The sequence below is a fragment of the Mesocricetus auratus genome, unplaced genomic scaffold (assembly GCF_017639785.1).
Source record: "Mesocricetus auratus isolate SY011 unplaced genomic scaffold, BCM_Maur_2.0 Super-Scaffold_100009, whole genome shotgun sequence".
NCBI classification, from domain to species: domain Eukaryota; kingdom Metazoa; phylum Chordata; class Mammalia; order Rodentia; family Cricetidae; genus Mesocricetus; species Mesocricetus auratus.
The window spans coordinates 36,657,234-36,677,046 of NW_024429193.1; the positions used below are offsets into that span (position 1 = coordinate 36,657,234).

Here is a 19,813-nt window from a genome sequence, read left to right on the forward strand (position 1 = left end):
TAAGACCACACGATCACACAGTGCAGCTACTGCTCATGTTTCAAAATGGAACACGCTTCCCGACTCACTTAAAAAGCCTGAAAAATTAAACCATTAAAATAGAATTCAAGGTCTATAGCAACAGGAAGGAAATTGTATTGGTAAAGTTCTATCAGGGAAAAGGTGAGGAAAATTCTGCCAGGGAGAGGCTGCTGTTTATATGAACCGGTATGGGCAGGGCACACGCAGACCGCACATCAAAACCCGGATTCCAATTAGAACCTGACCCTGAATTTGCTTCAAACAGAATAGTAATGCAAAATAAGTCTTCCTTTTACAGACTAAAAGGCTGGTAAGTGGCCTACCCGCTGGGACCCCATGTCCCCACTCTGCACCCCTCAAACTAACAGAGATCAAAATGAGAACCTAGGGTGGGAAGAAGGAGCCACCAACCCAGGGTCCCCGCGTCCTCGTCACCGCTCCTTCTGCTCTTTCCATCCTTGCCGGTCATCCTACGAGTCAGTCTGATTTATCTCTGTCAATTCTGACATTCCTAGAGTCGCAGGCAGGAGAACTAACTCCAGAAACTTTGATGAAAATTGATGTGGAAATGGTCAAACTGTTATGTAGCTTTAAACAAAAACAACCTGAATGATAAGTCTAGACTGTTTCAAATGTCACAGACTAGACCAGACCAGAATAGACTAGACTAGACTAGACCAGACTAGAATAGACCAGACTAGACTAGACTAGACCAGACCAGACCAGAATAGAATAGACTATACTAGACTAGACTAGACCAGAATAGACCAGAATAGAATAGACCAGACTAGACCAGACTAGACCAGACTAGACCAGACCAGACCAGACCAGACCAGACCAGACCAGACCAGACCAGACCAGACCATGGGTCCGACCGGAGTTCGAGGCCAGGGGAGGAGGAGGTAAAAAAGAGGGAGCGCTGACGCCTGGCCCTGCTGTCATGAGGGACACAGGGAGCGCCCTGCCTGCCGCTCACCTTCCATCGCCAGGTCACCCACTGTCTACACCACAGGCACTGGCGTGTTCCCTCACTGTCTACACCACGGGCACTGGCGTGTTCCCTCACTGTCTACACCACGGGCACTGGCGTGTTCCCTCACTGTCTACACCACGGGCGCTGGAGTGTTCCCTCACTGTCTACACCACGGGCGCTGGAGTGTTCCCTCACTGTCTACACCACGGGCGCTGGAGTGTTCCCTCACTGTCTACACCACGGGCACTGGTGTGTTCCCTCACTGTCTACACCACGGGCGCTGGCGTGTTCCCTCACTGTCTACACCACAGACTGGTGTGTTCCCTCACTGTCTACACCACGGGCACTGGTGTGACCGTCCACAGCCTTCACCTCGTCTCTTCTACTCGACTCTCACGTAGCCCCACCACTTCTACCCATGGACACAATTCACACGCTGAAGGTGCGGTGCTCTTCTGAGTCTGCTTCTGGATACTTCGAGGACAGAAGCACGGGGATGGCCAGGGCCGGTGTCAGCACCGCCGATAGCCAAGCCATTTATCTACATGGAGACGAGAACTGTGCACCGAGTGAACGTCTCCACATGTGTGAGGAGACCCTGGAAAGCGGAGGCGGGTCCTTGGCACTCTGCTTTTACGTTTTTTATTCTAGTGTACTATGTCTTTAACGTGATTGATCAAGATGAGTGACTTGAGAGGCATTTAGAGAATGTTAACAGAAATCAAAGCTGCTAAAGACAGACAAATTTAAATTACCTTCACTGCAATAGACTATGTCCAATATATTTCTAGGTAAAGTTGGGGAAATGCTGCAACAATAGAGCAGTATATATTCTGAGGAAGAAAGAGAAATACCCCCTTGCTCCCAAAAAGGAGAAAATGAAAGTGGGCAGCGGACATCTGCGATGCTGAGGTTTGGGGAAGAAGGCACCGTTACACCAGGGACCTAGAGCAGTCAGAAAAGACACAATAAACTGACAGCCAGTACTGCCACAGTCAGCCCACCTACAGTGCCTGGGCCCAGTTCTTAGTCCCCTTCTGTTATCAAACAGTTTTTCTTGTTTTCACTTACTCTATACAAAGGTAACCCCAAGGTTTATATTCCAGATCAGACCTCTCTTTTGAACTTCTGACTCATCAATCAAACTGATGTATGCAATTTAATAAAATAAAATTACCAATACAGGCTTGATAATCATGTCAAAGATAATAGTATTGTTGCAGGGGATTTGTTCACTCGCTCTCCAAGACCGCCAATAAAGTTAAATCTTGAATCAAAGGGCAGAGTCAATGTTCAGCTGGCCAGAATTAGCCATAGAGATGTTGGAGGACCCAGACAGAGATGCCCAGAAAGGAAGGGGAGATTTGGAAATTCGTGGGTGGTTCTGATCCCAGGAAACTTGGAGAGTGGGGTCAGCCAATCGTTTTCTCAGCTGCTCTTTGGATTTATCAGCTTTTGTCCCAATCTGTGACTCCCAAGTTTTTATTAATAATAGAAAATTTGAGATAAACACTTCATCTGGTGCCTAACACAGGGGCATTATCTGATCATGCCAGGGTGGCGACGACACCAACCACCTCTTCACTGCCGCTGTGGCTTCCCCTCCCTTCCCTCAGGCTCTCTGTGACTCCTTGGGCTGTCATTCAGGCCACCCTGTACCCTCACATGCTGGGCGCCCTCAGCTGCGGGAGCAGCTACCCCCAACCTGGCCGTGCACTGCATGCTCGCTCGCATTCTCTGTCCAGCACGCCACCTAGCGACGGCCGCAGGCCTAGCAACAGCCGTATGCCCTACCGCCACCCACCACCAGCTGAGTGCGGTCACCCTGGCTGCTACCCTTACACAGCTCCACCTTCCTGTCATCTGCAGATCTGGCGAAACACCTGGGGACTCTTAAGGAGGGAATCAGGTTGGAAAAAATTCTTCCCCATGTTAAGAATGGGGAACAATATCACCATTTGGAGTGTTAGGACTGGACGGTTCCATAATGGATGGTTTGAAATTGGAGAAAAGATAAATGAAGGGATAACCGGCATAGCTGGGATTGACGTAATGCTGACTATAATTATTATCGGTTTCAGAATTAATGTTTTATCCTTAAAAAAGTGGTTTGATATCTGTGCCAAATATGAAAAATGGACTATTATGATACAAGCCTTTCAAAAACATACCAATATTCACACGAGCTAAGGCATGCTGAGGGCTGCTGGCAAACGCTGGAAGCCAGGAAAAGGCAAGGAGAGCATCTTTCCTAGAGACTTCTAAGGGGGCGTGACGCTGTTGACTTCAGACTTCCGGCCTGCAGAACCGTGAGAGAGCGCGTGTGTTTGCGCTGCCCAGTTTGTGGTGTCTTACCACCACGGCGCCGGTCCTGAGAAGTTAACACAGTCCTCCAGGACTGGGGGCATCAGCTGGTCTCCCACACATTTCCGTACACGTGAAGGAAAGTACCTAGATTCACATTCTGATCTTGTTTGACGTATTTTTGCAAGAGTACACATTTTAACAGTATGCTGGCTTGGGGTGACAGCTGTAAGTTACAATGACTTATTTAAAAACAGTGTGTGAGAGTATGTGGTGCGGAGGAGACTAAGGGGAGAAGCGGGGAGCTCAGTTAGTGGACCCAGACTTCCAACCAAGAACCGGCCAACCTGGCTCAACACGATACAGGAGAGTCCCGGGGCCACAGAAGGCAGGACTCTCCACCTGGTTTCCCATAGTGCTACTGTATATTACCTTCCGTCTCCTGCCTAGAAACCATCTTTACCTACTTTTGAGAATATGAACCTGCAGTTCGCCAGTTTTAACCTGTACAGAGCTTGCCTGAGGGAGATGAACTCCGTTCTCTGGGTCTGCAAGTGCAAACATCCCAGACTCTGACAGCCTGAGTTTATCCACTACCCTCTTCTGAGCTATCTGATACATAGCCCTATGCTGGGCAATTTCTACAGAAAAAGATGAAAGATCACACAAGGAGCAACTCTTCTTCAGTAAAGATGCGACTTTACCTTTATTTTTTATTCTATTTTCTTACTTCACTTTTTGTATCACTGATTAAAATACTAAAATAAAGTCATCAATAGGGAATAGAAAAATAATTCTAAAGGTGAATACAAATGTGATTTGAAGACAAGCAATCACAGATACATATATATATATGTACAATAAATATAGTGCATTAATAAAGTACTTTAATGAAGATCCAAGAGGTATCCTGAATGCTTTATATATGTTACTATAAATCAGTTTTCACAGTTGAAATTCAATGAAAGCCAGTTTTCTCTAAAAATAATAATATAAGAGAGTAAGAGCTACTTTTAACTTGAAAATTTAAAGTAATTTTTATCTCTTGGTAGTAAAGGATAAATATTTCCCTACCAGTACACAATGTATTACCTATCAAGGGCAGGGCATTGAAATACTATGGAATTATTTTCAGACAACTGAACTCGATGGACAACTTGCCACTTATAGAGACGGTCACGTACCTCAGGAGCAGAGTCTCTCTCCGTTCGAGCATGTTCCAAAGATTCAATTTTCTTGGCACTCATCACATCGGAGTCAGCGATGACATAGTGCCTAGGTGAGTAAGCCCTGGACAGGCTTCCAACCAGCCTCAGGATCTCAGTGGTATGTCCACCTAGAAACAGATGCAGACGGCCGGCCTAAGGTTAAGAATCACCAAGGGATGGGTCCCTGGAGAGGTCGCTGGGCGGTCAGGAGCACTTGCCCCCTTGTCTTTCCTACCCATCCTTCACTCCAGTTCCAGGGGACCTGACTCCCCCTTCCGCCCTCCGCTGGCACCAGGCACGCACATGGGACACATACACACTCACAGGCAAGCCGCTCATACTTAAAGTAAATCTTGGGGGGGGGGGGCGGGAGAAGAAACGCAGTGTGGGCTGGAGAGATGGCTCAGTGGGTAGGAGAGTGTACTTCTCTTAAAGAGGATGCAAGTTCGGTCCTGAGCACCCACGTTGGGCAGCTCCAGCCTCGGGGAACCTAATGCTCCTATGGTCCCCCGCACACACGTGCACAGCATTAAAAATAAAATCTTAATTTAGAAACGTAACCTACCATGGACACATGGAAACATTTCACCACATTATATCAGTGGTGGGGAACTAATGTGAATAGGAACATAGAAAAACAATCTATGCCCCTGTATAAGTGCTGGTTTTATACAGAAGATCATAAATGCACTTTAAAAACTGGTACTATTGGGGCTGGAGAGATGGCTCACAGGTTAAGAGCACTGGCTAGTCTTCCAGAGGTTGTGAGTTCAATTCCCAGCAACCACATGGTGGCTCACAACCATCTATAATGAGATCTGGTGTGTATGTCAGAACACTATATTCATAATAAATAAATCTTTTTTAAAAATTGGTACTATCATTAAAAAAACCAAGGATGGAACATGGAAGTATAAGATGTTTTGTTGATTTCCTGAAACCAAGAAAGCGACTGGGAAAAGGACAAGATACACACATACAGATAAAGAGAATGTAAGACAGGGAAAAAAGCCTCAAATGGGATGGTAAAGGGTTGTGGAAAAAAAAAAGAATCAATGCCCTCAAAACAAGAATGACCCTGCAAAAAAGCTAAGAAGACTTGGAGTGTAAAATCACCAGATGGGCAGGAGCAGGAAGCCTTTGGGCAGAGGCAGGATCACCAGAAGAGAGAAAGGTGTGAGCTGTTTCATGGGGCAGCAGGAATTCTGGGAATAAGGGTAAAGGTGGAGTCAGGTCAGGCAAGCAGGATGAAGACAAGACAAGAGGTTTCTGTGTGGAGAAGGGACTTAAGGCTCTGTGGTCAGAGTGAAGCTTCCTAGAGGAACACCACTGACCACTCTAGCCTCAGAAAACGGCTGGCCTCTCTAAGCTCAGGTCCTAGGAGAGGTCTCAGCACACTGAGTCTTCAACTGGTAACCAGCTCCACCACAGGAGTCTATATTCAGTTTCTTAAATTATGCTAAAAATGTTAACTCTTTAGTCACAAAATCATGACTTTATAAAAATCAATTAAATGGCATACAAATGGACTTTGGCTGCCCATCCCACAATGAGGGATGGTCTCTCACCCTGGACTCTTGTGCGAGGGCCTAGGCCCTGCCCTGGATGAAATGACAGACTCTGGAGATCCTCCATGGAGGACCTCACCCTCCCTGGGGATCAGAGTGGAGATTGGGTGGGGGACTGGGGGCCTGGTGAGGGGGGGAAGGATGGGAGGGAGAGAGAGCTGGGATTGACATGTGAAGCAAGCTTGTTTCTAACTTAAATTGAAAAAAGGAAGAAAAAAATCAATTACAGTAGGGGCTGGAGAGATGGCTCAGCAGTTAGGAGTTCTCTCTGCTCTTGCAGAGGACTGGAGCTCAGCTCCCAGCAACTGTAGGGAGTGACTCACAACTGCCTATAATTCCAGCTCCAGGGGATATGACACCCTCTTCTAACCTTCCAGAACACTCTTCACACACATTAATAAAAAAGAGAAAAGACATTAAAAATCAGTTAGTCATCCCATCAGGACCTGTGGTGCACAGGACCTGGGTCCCCCACAGAACCCCAAATCTCCATGCGCTCAAGTTCTTTACAAGTAAATTGTGTCATTTTTACATATTACCTGCACACTTCCTCCTATATATTTTAAATCATCCCCTGATGACTTATGCAATATAATGCAAATGCTAGTCAAATAGTATACTGTAGCTGTTCATTATAAATGCTTTCCCAAGCATTTTGGATCTGAAGATACAAAACCCACTGGTATGGAGAGACAGAGATGACTGCATGTCCCTACAGTTTCTTTAGTCAGAACAACCCTGACTACAATAGAAGAATATCTACCAAAAGCATGCATGCAATCAAACTCCCTATCAGTTTTAGCTGTTTCCATTTTATTTCACAAGCTCTGTGGTTGGGCCAGGCCAACGCCTTCAGCATTCGCCACACTCATCTTATTGCATCCTCCTTGCCTTTGGTGTTCACGCCGCATCTCTTAGGAAGCCCCTTTGTCCCCACCCTGTGTTGCTCTAAGAATGAGTTTTTTAATAAGACATGAACACACAGAAAGATAAGCACACAAAACATGCATTTTTCCCTCATCAGGCATTTTAATGGGAGAAGGTTCTAGAATGAGTCAGAAAGGAATGTGGCGTAGCTGTGGCGTACACTTCGGGAATTAGAATCACATGTTAACTTTATAACTTGCCACTCACTTGTCTTCTTCCCTGCGACACGTGATTGACACACCTGCTTGATACTCATTTTAGTATTTTCATTTGGGGTCTTAAAAAAGTGTGTAGTTTGCCAAGTAGATTCCCTCCCCTCACAATGGAACAGTCAATGATAAAACCTAATATCCACAATGAAATGGGAGCTTCATAAGACTTACTGGAATAGTCTCCCTTCTGTTATTTAAAGGAAACCCTCATTGGAAGTTTAAGCTCGCTACTAAGTGAAGTCACTAAAATCATTGACCCTGTTACTAAATAAAGTCATCAAAATGATTGTCCGAGGGCCCACTTTACTCTTTTATTGTATTAAGAGAGTCCCCCCCTCAAAGAAGACGGCTCAGTGATTAAGAGCACTTACTGCTCTTCCAGAGGACCAGGTTCATTTCCAGCAGCCACATTAGGCAGTTCAAAACGACAAGCAACTCCAGCTACAAGGGGATCCGACAAACCCTGCAGGCATGCACACACACACACACACACACACACACACACACACACATGTGTGGACATATAAACACACAAGCACACACACACACATGAATAAAAATATTTTTTTACGAGACAGGGTTTCTCTGTATTGTTTTGGAGGTTGTCGGTCTAGCCTGGCCTCGAACTCACAGAGATCCGCCTGCCTCTGCCTCCCAAGTGCTGGGATTAAAGGCATGCACCACCACCGCCCGGCGAATAAAAATATTTTTAATGGGGCTTTAAAATCCTTTTAGTAGATGGGCAACCACACAAACATGCAAATGTATACACATAAATTAAAATAAATCTTTAAAAAAGAGAGACATATTGGAGATAATATTAACTGATAATAACCTTAAAACACGCCTAACATCCAATCATTTCTTTATCTTCTAATTTTAAAGATTTATTTAATATGTATGAGGGTTTTTGTTCCCATGTATATCTGTGCGTCATCTGGAAGTCAGGAGAGAGTGTAGGATTCCATCATGTTCTGCATAGCTCCTGGGATTGACCTAACTGGTTGGTGAGGGAATAAAGAAAGGGCAGGCGTGCAGATACACATACAGAGAAGCTGGAATTGGGTGGTCTGGACTCTCTGATGAAGAAGCTGCAGGCCACACACAGCTGATGGAAGGAAGGGTTATTGCAAGGAGACAGGGCTGCTATACACAGCAGAACAAAGAGGCAGGATTAGTTCTGTAGGGACAGTATCTACAGGGAGCGGTTTCAGGATGTAAACACTGGAGTGGGGGAAGCTGCAGTGGATATTTTCTGCATACTCTACCAACATTCCAACCAGGACCAGAGGAAGGCTTTGTCATCCCTCTGCACGTCACCTAGGCTGGGCCGCTGCCATGGGACTGAGGCACTGGGGTCCTTGATACATGTACTGGTTAGGGCTTTACTGCTATGAAGAGACACTGTGACCACAGCAACGCATGAGGAGCTTTAGTCCATTAAGGTCATGGTGTGAAGCATGGTGGCATGCAGGCAGACATGGTGCTGGAGGGGTAACTGAGAGTTTCCCATCTGGATCCACAGGCAGCAGGAGGAGTACACTGAGCCACTAGACCTGGCTTGAGCTTCTGAGACCTCAAAGTCCACCGCTAGTGATGCACTTCCTTCAATAACCCCACACCTACTCCAACAAAGCCACACTTCCCAATAGCGCCAGTTCCTAGGAGCCTGCAGGGCCATTTTCATTCAAACAACCACAATATGACACAACTATATCAATAATGCACATTCACTCGGGACTTCACTGGATCCCTACAAGACCTGTGGAACTGGAGTTACAAATGGTTGTGAGCCACCACGTGGGTTCCAGGACTCAAACTCTGGTCCACTGCAAGAACAAGCCCTCTTAAACTGCTGAGCCACCTCCCCCGCCCCTCCGATCACTTCCGGAGCCTCCCTAGCTACCATCCCACCTGAGGCACTCTCACATAAGTGTGACTACAGCTTCATACAGGTCATATCCCCACTTCCTTTACTTCTCAAGGCTATTTTCAACACTGCATCCAGTGCGTTCCTGCTTTTAAACAATTGATAAATATTTTACTTCTGCCCAAAAGTCCCAGTGGCTTTGCATCTCACTGGAAATAACTTGTGCTTCTCACGTGAGATTTTAGTCCTCTGCGTGGTAACTACTCATTTTGTTTCATCTCCTGTTAGCTTCTCTGTTTCATTCACTGCTGTGTCCCTGGCCTTTTTCTAGTGCTTGGCACACTGGTATCACTCGATGGCAAGTGATATTTGTCTTGCTTTATTGTACTTACTCTATTTTCAGCTTTCTTTTTTCCAGAGCTCAGTTTAGTGTCTGGCCTTTCCCTTGACTCAAAATGTGCTTTGTAAATAAGGAATTATAATTGCAAGTAAGTTTGGTACATTTGCTTCCGTGATAAATATTATTTCTTGTGTGTCGTTCTTCATCGCATAATGATGTTTTAGTCAATGATAGCACACTTGACAGTGGTCACAGGAGATTAAAAGGGAATGGAACAATCCTTATTGCCCTGTGACATGAACATCATCATAACACAGCAGCCCAAGGTAATCTGTGTTTGTAGTGCTATATGAGCAAATTTGCTGTGCTGCCTATCCTGTAAAAAAGCACAGCATACACTATTGATATCCAGAACCTTACACTTTATAATGATAGTACACAACTACATTACTGGCTTGTGTAATTTTTATTAGTGTTCTATTTTTTAAAGTTTACTGTAAAACTGTAAACCCAATTGCAGAGGCAGTCTTAAACACCTCAAATTCACTGTGTCTCTTAACTGCATGATTTTCTATTAGACTTGACTTAGTTTTGTTTTCCTGACCCTGGAGCAACAGATTTTATACCATATGTATTCCAGATGGCCACTGATGTATAGGATTGGGTACCTACCACCTTGGCTGTGTAAAGTCGTGTTTAACTATACACATGTTAAAACTGCTCATCTAAATTTTTTTCTTTTTCATCTAAAACTTTAAGTTTAAAAGTTTTTACATTTCAGATTGAAAATTTTTAAAAATTAAAATTTAACTCTGAGGTTATTGTCGTATGGAATGTCCACCTTTTTATCCTCAAGGACTTAGCACATTTTTTTTTTTTTTTTTTTTTTTTGGTTTTTCGAGACAGGGTTTCTCTGTATTGTTTTGGAGGCTGTCCTGGAACTAGGACTTAGCACATTTATGTGTGACAACTCTGCCTCGTTTACTACATAATGTTCACGTTTCTTAAACTAAATACAAAAGGTCTAGATTAATAACGCACGGCACCAAAGAAGCCAACGTATATTAGCATCAAGAGACTCCAGCGTACTCCATCGCTAATAACTTGTTCGAAAGCTGCACACTGCAGAGAGGCTTAATTACAGGCAAGTATAAATTACTTGTCTTAATGACAAGGCGGCTGGCGACCCAGCCTTTTTACCTGTCTGGGTTGCCCGGTTCCGGGAACGCAAAAAAAAAAAAAAAAAAAAAAAGCAAAAAACTACAAATCTCTACGAGCAGCGCTCATAGAGGCGCTAGGACGGCCGAAGAGCCTCGCGATGCACTCTGGGGTTTGTAGTGCCGGCCACCACCGGGCTACTTACCGGATCCAGCAACTATCAAGAGTGTGAGAGACTCTCGGGAAACGACGTGCTGGGGCCTCAGCACGGCCCATAGTCTCACGACTAGCAAGATCACCACCGCTCCCGCTGCGGCAGCTAGAATCAGAAGGCTCACCATGCAAAGGGATGGCGCATGCGTAGTATTTCCGGCGCCGGCGGTCAAAGTTGGCGAGAACGCTCGTAAAGTGGAAACGCGGATTGAAGCGTCCCTCTGTGGGCGGGGCTTGTCTGCGCTGGGCGGAGCTTGATGAGTTGGGTGGTCAAAGTTCAGAAGTGCAGCTCTGATTGGAAAACGCAGAGCGACGCGTCGGTCGCGTCTCGTGGGCGGGGCTTGTCTGTGATAGGCGGAGTTAAATGGAGGAGTCCGTAATGGCTAAGGCTCTGCTGCTTTAGCCGGACGTTGGTGGCGCACCCCCTTTTAATCCCAGCCCTCGGGAGGCAGAGGCAGGTGGATCTTTGTGAGTTCGAACCCAACCTAGTCTACAGAGTGAGTGTCAGGACAGGCTCTAAAGCTCTACACAGAGAAACCCTGTCTCGAAGAAAAAAACAAAACAAAACAAAACAAAAGACTAAGCTACAGTTATTCAAGCCTAACTGGGAGGTTAATTGCTGGAGAAGTTTGATTTCCCTCAGTGACCATGTCAAACGTCAGGCTAGTCGGGTTAGTAGCTGCCCCAACCCTGCCAGTTTTTGCCTGAGGTACATTGCATACATCATTACTTCTTTCCTTTCATTCTCCCTTCTTACAAGACACTTGGGAGCGCGGTCTTGGTGGCAAATGCCTTTAATCCCAGCACTCGGGAGGCAGAGGCAGGTGTGAGTTCGAGGCCAGCCTGGTCAACAGAGTGAGTTCCGGGCCAGGCTCCTAAGCAATACAGAGAAACCCTGTCTCTAAAAACAAACAAAAAGACACTTGGGGTTCCACATACAGACAGAACTGAAAATGTTTGCCATTCAGAGGTGTACCCTTAGGGGGAAAACATTCAAATCTGCCCTTTCCCAACGTTCATGTTTTTACTCTTCTAGACAGTGTCACAGATCTCAAACTATGATCACAATTGTGATACCTTCAAACTATTTCATATTCCTGGGAGGATGGAAGCTCCTTGGCTTCAGAGAGCAAGAGGAGGAAGGCATAGTCTCACAGTCAGTAGTTAATTTTACCACAAAGCTTGTTCCACTGAAATGATGGAATTGCCAGTGCCTCCTCCAATCTCAGTTGTGCATGGGTTCGTCCCGACTTAGCCTAAGTTATAGCAAAATAAAACCTCCTGAGGCTAAATGTTATTTTCCTTCAGACCCTCCTAGGGCTGCAGGTTAGATAGGTCAGGCTTGCAGATGAGTGAGACAGGTCCACAAAGGTCATACTGCTTGCCTGAGTGCAATATTATCATCTAGAATTAGAAGCCTGATTGTAGACCTCACAGCACTTTGCCTATGGGCTCTTTCATCAATCCCTCTTGACCTCATTCTTTACAATCAGGTTCTCAGTAGATGGAGAAATAGATTACACAAAAGTTGGTTTGCCTAAGATTACTTATGTGATGAAAATCCATAGTTGATGACCTAGAGGTCAGTGTCTGTCAAATTTGGATGCAATGAGAAATGCTGCAGATTTAGACATACAGCATTGGAAGCCAGAGGCAGGGCCTCTGGTGAGTATGACAATACAGCTCAGGTGCTGGGGAGAGGCTCAGTGCCAGCTGGGCAAGCATGAGGATGCGAGTTTTGATCCCCAGCACAAAGAAAAAGCCAAGTATGGTGGAGGATCCATGGGCTTGAACCAATCAGTGGATTCCAGGTTCAATGGAAGACCCTGTCTCCTCCCCTCCAAAAAGTAAGGCAAAGGGGCTGGAGTGGTAGCTTAAGGTCACTGGCTGCTCTGTCAGAGGACTCAAGTTCAAGTCCCAACACCCAATTGGTGCCTCACAATCATCTGCCACTCTGGTTTTAGGAGATCAGACTCCCTCTTCCAACCTCTGCAGGCTCATAAGTGGTACCCAGAAATAATTCAGGGAAAACACCCATACTCATAAAAAGCAAATTCTTAAAATAAGAGTAAGGCAGAGAACCAAGTGAGGAAGACGATGCTGACCTCTGGCCTCCTCACATACACACAGGTACACACACTGATACACTCACATGCACACAGGTGCACTCACTAATGCGCTCACACGCACACAGGTGCACTCACTGATACACTCACAGGCACACAGGTGCACTCACTGATACACTCAGACACACAGGTGCACTCACTGATACACTCACACACACACAGGTGCACTCACTGATATGCCCACGTGCACACACAGAAGAAAAGAGTGGTTCAAGAACATTACAAGTGTTGTGTCATTGTCTTCCACTGCCTTCTCTGTCATTCTTCAAGGTGGCTTCAATCTAAGACTTGCTTCATATTTAAGAGAAGATATTAGTGGCCAGGAATGGTCATTCGCACCTTCAACCTCAGCACTCAGGAGGCAGAGGAGGATGGATCTCTGCAAGGCCAGCTCGGTGGTTTCCAGGCCAGCCAGGGCTACAGAGTGAGAGTCCTTGTTTCAGACAAACAAGCAAACAAAAAGGGGATATTAGTGACCCAGAAATAGCGTCACACAGGGCAATTTCCCAGCCTTAAGAAGTTGTTATGTTGTTATCAGCTCTGTGTTAAGAAAAATATGTCTTTTCAAAATCCCTCAAGGGAGAGTTTCTTTCACTATTTTAAACCATATTTATATCTCCCATACTCGAAATTAAGTAGTTCCCAATGGTGGTGGAGATAGGAATGAAGGGTGACATAAAATTCTGATATGGGGCCGGGCGTTGGTGGCGCACGCCTTTAATCCCAGCACTCGGGAGGCAGAGGCAGGCGGTTCTCTGTGAGTTCAAGGCCAGCCTGGTCTACAAAGCGAGTTCCAGGAAAGCCTCCAAAACAATACAGAGAAACCCTGCCTCAGAAAACCAAAACCAAAAAAAATTCTGATATGGTTTGTGGCCGTTATATGGAGGAAGGGAATAGCTTGGACGTTAAAGAAGAAGCGGTTGTTTTCACAGGCAGCTGTAGTTTTGGACTGGTGTGAAGATGTGTGTTTGAAAACCAACATATGCACTGCAGTTTTCAGGCATACACTAATCACACGGCCCAGGTCCCAAGCTCCACATTAAGGAAGACTTAACATGGAAGGGATACTATAACACTTCCCATTACCTTATCCTCCTGTCCTCTCATCACTGTAATTCAGTTTGACCACAACTGGGAGATGCGGACAGTGAGGCATTTGGGGGCTACCAGTTAGGCTGATAATCAAAGAAAGTAGAGACAATGTCTGATGTGTGAGATGGCTTATATTACTTGTCAATGTGACAGGATCTACACTGACCCATGAGACAAGCCTTTGGACATGCCTATGCTAATCTAGACCAGGAAGACCCACCTTAATGGTGAGTTGCCCTCTTCCAAGGGCTGGGATCCTGGACTGAATAAGGAGAGAGGGATCTGGGTGCCAGCATTCATCTGTGTGACAGCAGATGAGGCTACCTCACCTTCTACTACTGTGGTTTCTCAGACACAGGCTAGATTACCTGGTACTGTGAGCTAGAGTAAACCCTTTCTTTGGTTCTTTGTCTCAGCAACAAGACAAGTAACCAATACTGAGTTATTGGCTGAGTTATTCTGAGTTATCGAGGGGGAATGTTTTCCTGTCAAGGAAAAAAGCCTGCAGGCATGAGGCGAGTAGGCAGAGGCAAGCAGGAGTGGAGGACCCCTCAACAGTCTACCGAATAAGCAGAACCCTGGGCTGTGATCGGATGTGTAGAACAGAATCAAGAGGTCAGTAAGCTGTACTGCGTTGTTGGGAAGTTAAGACTGAGCCGAAAGAAGTAGCAACACAAAATTTCCTGAGGCGAGCCAGACTGACACAGTGATAGCAGATTCATGGTCCTTCGGGAAAACACGAGAAAACTTGAATGGTTGACAAAATGAATAATATGTGATTCACACCAGCCATTGAGTTTGTCTGGGTAGTTATTCTTAAGTCTGTTCGCTAGACTTTCTTGACAGAGACTTGGCAGCTGACACTCTCAGCTTCAGCCCTTGGGAGATAGGTAGGGAAGAGAGGATAATGAATTGGCTACATGAGGCTGTTTCTCAAAACTGCAGGAAGAAGTTATTTTCTAAAGTTCCTATGGCAAACATCTAATATTCAGGCATGCTTTTGAAGTTTTTACAGAGTTGGATTTTTTTTCAGTATTCTATGGGATTGCATGTGTGAATTTAGTCAGCATATTTATTGTGCAAACTTGTAGTTGCAGGTCATGTCATAGAAGCAGGACAGTGGCCCAGGCAAGGATCTTGGACTAGAGAAGATGGCAGAGGCAGTAGCTAAGGAGAGATTTGAATTATATTTTATGTATGAAGTCAGTAAAAATAATGGATTAGATATGAAGATGAATAAAAAGGAGGAATCAGGATAACACCAGATTTTTGGTTTCAAAATTGGTGAGATGGAGGCTTCAGAGATGGCTCCCATGGTTAAGAGCATTAGCTGCTCCTACAAGGACCAGAGTTCTGTTCCCAGCACCCACATCAGGCAGCTCACAACTGTCTGTGTAGCTGTGGCTCTAGGGGATCTGGTGCCTTTTGCTGGCCTCCACAAGTAACTGCACACAAGTGTGCATGCTAACAAATATATTTAATAAAATTAAAAAGCCCAGTATTTTAAAACCCCTGGTGAGGTGGTATCATTTACCAGAGGAGAAAAAAGCTTTTGTGGGTGCAGGAAGGTGAAGAGAATGAACGGAGTGTTCTATTTTGAACTTTAGTTCAAATAGTCTGTTAAGACACTCAAGCACTCTTATGATACAAGCTGTTTTGTGTTCGCATCTGAAGCTTGGGTCAGACTGGAGGTATAAATTTAGAACTCAACTGCCATATAGATGAGTTATAAACCATGGAGCTGGGTGAGATCACTAGAGAGTTCAGACATTCCTGTCCAGTCCCGCTGTCTGTGATGATGGAAGTGTCTATGTTTGTGCACTGTTTACATATGCCCAGTGAGCACTTGCAATGTAGCTAGTACAACTGAACTGGATTTTTAGCTTCATCTCCTTGCATTCTAGTATTTTAAACCTAGACGTCTATGGCTAGTTGTATTAATTCTTCCATGGCTGTGACAAATACCCAATAAATGCAACCTAAGGAAGAGTTTATTCTGGCACACGGTCTGAGGGTCCAGTCCATCATGGTAAGAAAAGAACACATTGTAACAGGAGTGTGAGGCAGATGTTCTCTTGCAAAGCACATGGCACTTGCAGTCAAGAACCAGAGACAGATGATTGCACATTCTTAACTTACTTTTCCGTGTTCATCCAGTCTGGGACTAAGGCCATGAAATGGTGGCACCCACAGTTCAGGTGAGTCTTTCCACCTCAGCTAACCCAGCCAACATCACATTTGTGCCTAGAAACTTGTCTCCTACAGGATTCTAGATGCTGTTGTCAAGTTGACAACCAATATTCACAACCATACGAATGGACACTGCACCAGATACCACAGGATAATGAAGAGTCTGGGGTTGCTACCACTTAAAGGAGTAGGGGAGGCTGAGAAATAAAAAAAAAATGGAGATGGAAAAGCCAAAGGAGTGGGAGGAGACTCAGGAAAGAGTGGTGGAGTGTTTTGAATGAGAAATGTTCCCCATAGTGTCAAGCATTTGAACACTTGGTCCGCAGTTGGTGGTGCTCTGAGGCTAAGGCAATATGGCTGTGCTGGAGGAAGTCTTCCCACTGGGGATGGGCCTTAAGAGTAAAAAGCCTCTCGGCCGGGCGTTGGTGGCACACTCCTTTAATCCCAGCACTCAGGATGCAGAGGCAGGCCGATCTCTGTGAGTTCAAGACCAACCTGGTCTACAAGAGCTAGTTCCAGGACAGCCTCCAAAGCCACAGAGAAACCCTGTCTCAAAAAATCCCAAACCAAACCAAAACAGCAACAACAAAAAGAGTAAAAAGCCTCTCCTACTTATAGTCTACTGTCTCTGCTTGGCACGTCTGTTCTGGATGTGAGCACTTGGCTTCCTCCTGCTCCTGCGGCCATGCCTGCTGAATGTCACTGTTCCTTTCTGCTGTGAGGAACTCTTATCCCTCATGATTTGGTCATGGTGTTCTATAGCAGAGACAGAAAAGTGACAAATGCAACTGGTCACATGAACCAAGGGAAGAAAATTATTTAAGGATCAGACTGCAGTCAGACAAAAAGTTGCTGACAGGTAAGTACGACAGGTACTTGGAACAGGTCAGTCACCGGAAATCTAAACAATAACCGCATTCTATAGCATAGTAGATGCTGGAAAGCCATTGAGAATGAGCAGGGAAGAAGGAGGAGAAGATCAGATTTCTCTCTCTCATTTACTTATTTTTTTCATTTATTTATGTATATATGTATGTATTTGGTTTTTTAAGGCAGGGTTCCACAGTGTAACACCCTTGGCTGTCCTGGAACTCGCTCTATAGACCAGGCTGGCCTTGAACTCACAGAGATCCCCCTGCCTCTGTCTCTTGAGTGCTGGCATTAAAGGCATGCACCACCACTGGCTGAAAATCAGATTTCTTATTAGACATTTCCAGTTTTTCTTTAATGGGAAGTGGGTGTCTTGGGTAAGAGACATGGAATTTGGAATTGAGAAAATTCAGTTTTGTTCTGTGATTGACACACTGTGAGGGTCAAAGGCAGGGCCTTGGAGACATTAGGTAAGCCCTTACCCCGGAACTGCACCCCAGCCCCCAGGAAATGTTTCAAGATGAGAATTTGGCATATTTGCTACTAAAGAGCTCCAGTGGAGGAAAAGTGCCACAGGAGAGCCAAGGAACGTGACAACAGGAAGGAGGGAAGTTCTTCAGAAGATGAAATGAGTTTGGATTCAGGACCTAAGTCAACAAGGTGGGCTGTTAGCGGGGTGAGCCTTACTCTGTTAACCAGTCAGAGAGCCAGGGTGCAGATGCAGATATGCAGATACAGGCAAGTTAGTGGAATTGGTGGTGAGTGGATGAGAGCTTGAAGATGTGTGTGTGTGTGTGTGTGTGTGTGTGTGTATGTGTGTGTGTATGCGTGCCTGCGTGTCTGTGTCTGTGTCTGTGACTGTGTCTGTGTGTTTGTGTGTTGCCGAGAGGGAGGTCTGAAGAAAGAAGGTACAGGGTAGTAATCTTGAGTAACTGGCACCTTCGCCAGGATCAGGGTAATTAAAACGTCCTGGAAGCCAGGGTTGATGGGGTGTACCTGTGATTACAGCACTTGAAAGGAGGAAGCAGGAGGCTTAGGGGTTAGAGACCTTGTCTCAAAAACAAAACAAACGAAACGCCATTTAAAGCCTGTGATGACAAACATAGGAGACAGCAATCAACATATTTTACATATTTTTCTTCCCACAGGGAACGGCAGATAATTGCCTTTAGGCAGAGTTAGCTTTGACGGGTTAATACAGCACATAGAGGAGAGCCTTCCTAAAGGAACGCGGTCTGAGGCGTGTTCTGTGGACAGAGTAGGAAGAGAAGACAGAGGGCTGGGGGTTGGGAGGGCGTGTGCTGTGAAGGGATGGGAAGAGCAGTGGATTAGAAGATTGGGCTCGGGCTGTAGCTCAGTGGGTTGTATAAGTGCTGTATAACATACATGTTGTACCAGATGTATGCATACCTGAAACCCTGGGTTTGTCCAAAGTACCACATAATGCTGGGTTTGGTGCATGCCTGTAATCATTACATAGCAAGCATAGGATGTAGTAGATCTTGTCTCAAGGAGAAAAAGGAAAGGATTATGATTGAACACTGTAAGTCTTGCAGTGAACTCTCCAGGTACTAGTCAGAGTGGAATGCCTAAAGTCAATATCGTGTATTAGCCGGTGGTGTTAGTATTTAAGGTATGTCTATGAGCATGAATGAAAAAGGTCATTAGCACCCCCCCATACCGAAGTCACTGAGTGACGAAGAGGAAAATAATCAGCTAATGCTCAAATCCCAAAAGAGAGTTGAAGGCCACAGCAACTAAGAAGAGCATTAGGTATAAGCTGGATTTCTTCGTGCCCCACCAGACCTCTTGTTTCTTGTTATCTGAAACCTATCGACTAGAGTCTGCAGGCTTCCTTGCTCTGATACTGGTTGAGGATGGCTAATACGGGCCTATCTTCTAGACTCTAGCAACTAGAGAGAAGACTATGTCCTTGAATTTAAGATCTCTGCTCTTTTCCATGGTTTTTCCTATGTGTAGTTCTCCTAAGAAGCTCTCCCCTCTGTTATAACATTTGGCCTAGACCCACGGCTGTCATTCCCCCTTGGTTACGGCACACGCTATTCATACAGTATTCCTTGTGTTTTCTCTATCCCATTCTGCCTTTGCTAATGCTCCCTTCCTTCTTTCCTTCCTTCTTTCCTTCCTTCTTTCCTTCCTTCTTTCCTTCCTTCCTTCCTTCCTTTCTTCCTTCCCTCCCCATCCCCTTCCCACCCCCACCCTCCTCTCCCGCTCTCCTTTCTTTCTTTCTTTCTTTCTTTCTTTCTTTCTTTCTTTCTTTCTTTCTTTCTTTCTTCCTTTCTTTCTTTCTTTCAGACAGGATCTCTGTGTGTATCCCAGGCTGTCCTGGAACTTATTCTGTAGATCAGGCTGGCCTCGAACTCAGAGATCTGCCTGCTTCTGTCTCCTGAGCACTGGGATGAAAGGTGTGTACCACCATTGCCTGGCTTTGGTTTTTTCTTAGAGTCTGCTTAAATGAAACTAATAGGTGTGTATTATCAATACATAAACAATATGGTAAGAACTTCAAAGGGCCGGGCAGTGGTGGCGCACACTTTTAGTCCCAGCACTGGGGAGGCAGAGGCAGGTGGATCGCTGTGAGTTCAAGGCCAGCCTGGTCTACAGTGAGTTCCAGGACAAACCCCAAAGCTACACAGAAAAACCCTGTCTGGAAAAACCAAACCAAAAAAAAAAAAAAAAAAAAAAAAAAGGAACTTCAAAGGAACCAGAGTTTTTGAAAG

At 45.4% G+C, this 19,813-nt stretch overlaps 1 protein-coding gene across 2 annotated transcripts in view; it reads right to left on the minus strand.

The window, feature by feature from the left end:
* Nucleotides 1–11,036, minus strand: part of Cnn3 (calponin 3) — a 156,364-nt gene extending 145,328 nt beyond the window's left edge. The window contains exons 1-2 of one of the 2 annotated variants that reach the window (XM_040751957.1): nt 10,787–11,027; nt 4,483–4,634 (exon numbers count right to left, since the gene is read on the minus strand). In XM_040751957.1, the coding sequence (XP_040607891.1) occupies nt 4,483–4,634; nt 10,787–10,922 (288 nt within the window). In that variant the 5' untranslated portion in view covers nt 10,923–11,027. Of the gene's footprint in view, nt 1–4,482; nt 4,635–10,786 lie in introns of both variants that reach the window. The other variant, XM_040751959.1, reaches the window with a different exon arrangement.
* Between the last annotated feature and the right edge of the window lie 8,777 nt (nt 11,037–19,813).